The 4,417-nt window shown below is 34.0% G+C and overlaps 1 protein-coding gene across 1 annotated transcript; it reads right to left on the bottom strand.

Annotated features, from left to right (window-relative positions):
- Window positions 1-537: 537 nt before the first annotated feature.
- On the bottom strand, window positions 538-3,255 carry LOC143533711 (dirigent protein 4-like). The gene is made up of 2 exons (XM_077028398.1): window positions 3,239-3,255; window positions 538-1,099 (listed from the first exon to the last, which is right to left on the bottom strand). Exons 1-2 carry the CDS (start codon window positions 3,253-3,255, stop codon window positions 538-540), a joined length of 579 nt encoding a protein of 192 aa, XP_076884513.1.
- Window positions 3,256-4,417: the final 1,162 nt, after the last annotated feature.

Below are 4,417 nucleotides of genomic sequence, written 5' to 3'. Positions count from 1 at the left end.
ACAGACATAATTTCTTGTAAATCAAGCAATTCTTGAACAATTAATTATGTCTTTCTGCATATATCTTTAACTTTCTTTTATTTATATAACCATAACTTCTTCTTGTAAAGGTATCTTATGACCCAATCATGGTGGGATGTTAATCGATGTAGTTGGACTTTCAAATGAGTCTTTATATTCAACTTAGGTTCTTTAACATGTTGGGTGATGGCAGCTAAATGCTGAAATCTACCATTGTTGCCCTTCTCGAGGTTCTAACTGTATACTGAGCAGTTGAGCATTAGAAATACCCCCCCAAATTCTTAAGTTTGTTCATATTGATAACCTGAAAATTACTTATTCTAATCTCGATAAACTGATTCAGCATTTTGAATCGGATCAGTTGGTTTCAGATCTTCAAGCATTGCAAATAATATGATTACAAGAAAAGCATGTAATCAACTCCACCCATATATTTTTCATTCACGGATAAGAGTTCTTTTATTGATAACAGTTAACAAACAACATAGAATCATGAATCACAATAATATTCTTTGTTTACTGATGATAAACAGTGGCACGCCATTCGAGAACAGCATCACCAGTTGAAGCATTAAAGAAACCAACCTTAACCCAAACAAACCCTTGTGCCATCCTGAACTTGCCTCGGCCACCAACAATCGCCAACTCCTTCTCCAGTGTTATCTGATCCCTACAAGCCACGCTTATGGAACTCCCATTGAACTCACCACTTGAAAACTCCACATCACTGCTTAAATACAGCGTTACCTCTGTCCCGCGACCCACTGAGGCGTACAATCCACGCCCATTGCCAATAACCTTCGAATTCGGGTCCAGTCTCTCCGTGAGTGGGTCATCAAATATGTGAATTGACCCGAAGGGGATATGCTCGTCGTTGTCTTTGAACTTCAAGTTGTTTAGTTTTGTTACAAGGACGGCCGAAGGGTTGTCACCCGAAAGGATGTCATGCATGAAGAAACGGAGATGGGTTTCCTTTACTGTGGTTGGAAGATCAACTATCTTGCTGCCCTTGTAATATTTACCTTTTGTTACCGGTGAGGTGGCAGTTAAAATTACAAGCAGCAATGCAAAGATAATTGTATGATCCATTGTTTTGGCATTTATAAATAGTTTGTGTAGTGTATATATATAGGTGATTGCCAACTTCTCGTAATTTTAAATATTTTCTTGATTTATTCACTTAAACATCAAATTACCTAACACATGAGTTTGACTTTTGAAATAAACATTTGCAACTGGCTTATTAAATATAAATTCAAATAAATGATAAATGATTAGGGCATTTGGTAGCACTAAGATCAGGATGAATTGATTAAACTAATTTGCCATCTGAGACACATGCAAAACCCGGAGCTAGTTTTATGATACATGTGGCATGTGCATTCAAGTTTAGGTTTTTGAATGTTCAAATGCTTTTTTACAGGTTGACTCAAATTTCATTAATGATATAGACATGGCAAGAATTTAGGACAATACTGCTTAGAGTTTTGTTTGTTGAGTGATTTATTAAAGTAGGTCTGTTTAATTATTGTATGTTTGGCTTGATTATTATTCAAAAGTATGAACAAATTATTAAACAGTATTATTTATCCATTAAGATTTCATTTAATTAAAAATATTAGGAGGAGCTATGGAGCCTGGTGTTACATATGGTGAAGTCTCTTCCAAGTGGGTCTTGTCAAGCGTTAAGAAGTTGTTTTAAGTTGCATCAAGTCATATTACGTTGAAACAAGTCATTCAGATTTTAATGACTTATGTTTTGTGATCTTTCGACAATCAATGGCGAATTAAAATCATTTGTTAGCAACTATCTATCCTTAATAAGGTTTTTGATTGATGTCTGTACTTAAAAAGACCATCCTTAACAATTTACCCATAATTAACCAGTCTTCAAACACATATTTTGACTACAGTGAATCCCATATTAGTACGTGTTTCCGATCTCTAGTGTTAAAAATGAGTTTGCATGCTTAAATTTCTAACAGAGATCAGAATTTCACTTTGCTATGAAAGTTATTAAATTTGCTTTATAAGGTTTTTTGTTTTTATTTTAATAAAATTATTTCTCTATGTGCAATAAATGAATGAAATACAATTAAATGTCAAAGCCCATGGAGATATTTTAAAGGGTTGATCCGTAAGTTTCGGACGTGTCACAACTATGACAACTGAGATAAAAATAACAAGCATTATTTTTATATGAACATTGATCATGTATACTCACGTTGGTTTTGTTTATATGCTTTCAAATTTTTAAAAGGGTCATGCTATCCAGAACCAAAATTAATATATAGGATGTTAGGAATTGAGTGGTACTCTACAACCGACACAAACGCGCAAATGAATTAACACGTGGGAAGGAAATATAATCGACATAAGAAATTTAAGGTGATCCGTTTTCGGTTGGGACCTACGTCTATGAGCTACAATTAGATGTTTAGAAAATAATCCTAATTCGAATATGTATCCGAATTATCGGGAAATCCGAATACAAATTATCCCAAAATTTGGAGATCTGAGAGTCCGAAATTAATATTCGTTGGATATCCGAATTTTCGGATTCGGATAGCGATTTTGAAATATTTCGGATATCCGATATCCGAAATTTAAATTTTAGTTTTTTAATTATTTAATAGATTTAAACATATATAACAATTTTAAAACCCTAAATCATGTTTGCATCTCAATTCTAGGCCGCATATCGACCTCGCCATATGAAATTCGTACCTCCGGTGGTTACATAACTTTGTCGGTGGTAACCATCTACTGACTATCGACTCGCATCTATACAGAACTTTTCCGGCAGTACGGTTATCAAACACCACATCTAGATTTTGCTTATCACCTATCTACCCCCATACTACCACCATAGCACCTCCATTCCGGCGGCCACCAACCTACGCGGGAATATGCCGGGGCGTGAATTGTTAGTTCACAGCTCACATGACATTAATTTAAATGACAATATCTAAAATTACCTTTTTAATTTCAAATCAATTACACAAGTCTCAATCAATTATAAATATAGCCAAAACAAATAATGTAATATCAACTTTTCTTTTTTATTTATAACCAAAGTCCTTTCTAAGTGATCTTCAACCTTTAGTTCAAACCAATGAATAACCTGCAATATGCGTATAAAATAGATATATATTTGTCAACAACACATGTTGAGTAAGCAACCACCAGATATTGATAATGAATATAATATATATATAAAACTATGCAAATCATTAGTATCAATAATTAAATATTAGACAAATAATGAGCAAAAAATTAGTGTTGGCTGACCATTGTCTTGTGTTGATACACAACTTGGGCGTCTTGGTCTTTATTATATTATTATTATATTACTTGACAATGTAAGGGGTATTTTGGTAATTACCCCATTCGCTCTGATGTAAGGCTATTCGTTACCCCGTAACGAATAATCCACATTCGTTATAGTTGTAACCCACATTCGTTAACCACGCTTAACGAATGTGACAACGAAAGAAGGGCATTCGTCAAGTATAATGTAACACGAATGAGGTTGTTCATTCGTTAGTTCTAATGTAACGAATGACACATTCGTTAAGGTTTAAGTTAACGAATGTGTCATCCTCTATATATACTTGTAAACTTATCAGTAATTAAACAGAGCTTTGATTATTATTCATGTGCCTCGTTACTCTGACGAAATTCTCTCTGAACATACACAAACACACACTCTAATCGTATTCATCCTAATAGTATTGATTACATGATGAAGATCATGATGTCATCATCGATCTAGATCCGTAAGCGCTCTCTCAAGTGGTATCAAAGCCACTAGATCGGATCTTTGTGATTATTCATCAGTTGTATTGATTCATCTGTGATTTGATCAATTTCATTATGAATTGATATAAATCATCGTTTGATAGGTTTCGATGAAACAGAGGATAGGTGTGTAAAAGTAATTGAATTCGTCTAAGTGTAATTGGAGTTAGTGTTAACGTAATTTGACTGTGAATGGCGGATTGAATTAGGTTTGATTGTTAATTGGACTGAATTGAGCTTTAATTTAGAATTTACGTTAGTGGCGGTTAACGTGTATGTTTAAAGTTCAATTGATGTTTGGAATTGGATGATTGTGAGTACGGACTGGTATAGTGAGGTTCGAAATTGGATTCCGAGTGTTTTGATATAGGTTTTGGTTAATTTGGATTAAGTTGGACCATTTTGGACATAGAATTGATATTCAAAATGTTTGAATGTTTGAAGGTTGGTTCGTTATCAGCTGAAGACTGATTCGTTAGTTTGACACCTGATTCGTTAAACAGTCTAACAGATCATTCGTTACAGCTTCATTCGTTAATTTTCATTCGCTTAAACAGTGTTCATCATTCGCTAAGTCCTTATTCGTTAACCAAAC

The sequence above is a fragment of the Bidens hawaiensis genome, unplaced genomic scaffold, assembly GCF_021521415.1.
Source record: "Bidens hawaiensis isolate Kalapana, Puna unplaced genomic scaffold, B.hawaiensis_p1.1 tig00009843_1, whole genome shotgun sequence".
NCBI classification, from domain to species: Eukaryota; Viridiplantae; Streptophyta; class Magnoliopsida; order Asterales; family Asteraceae; genus Bidens; species Bidens hawaiensis.
Note: the sequence above shows the minus strand (reverse complement) of the source record. Positions and strands in the feature narration are given on the sequence as shown.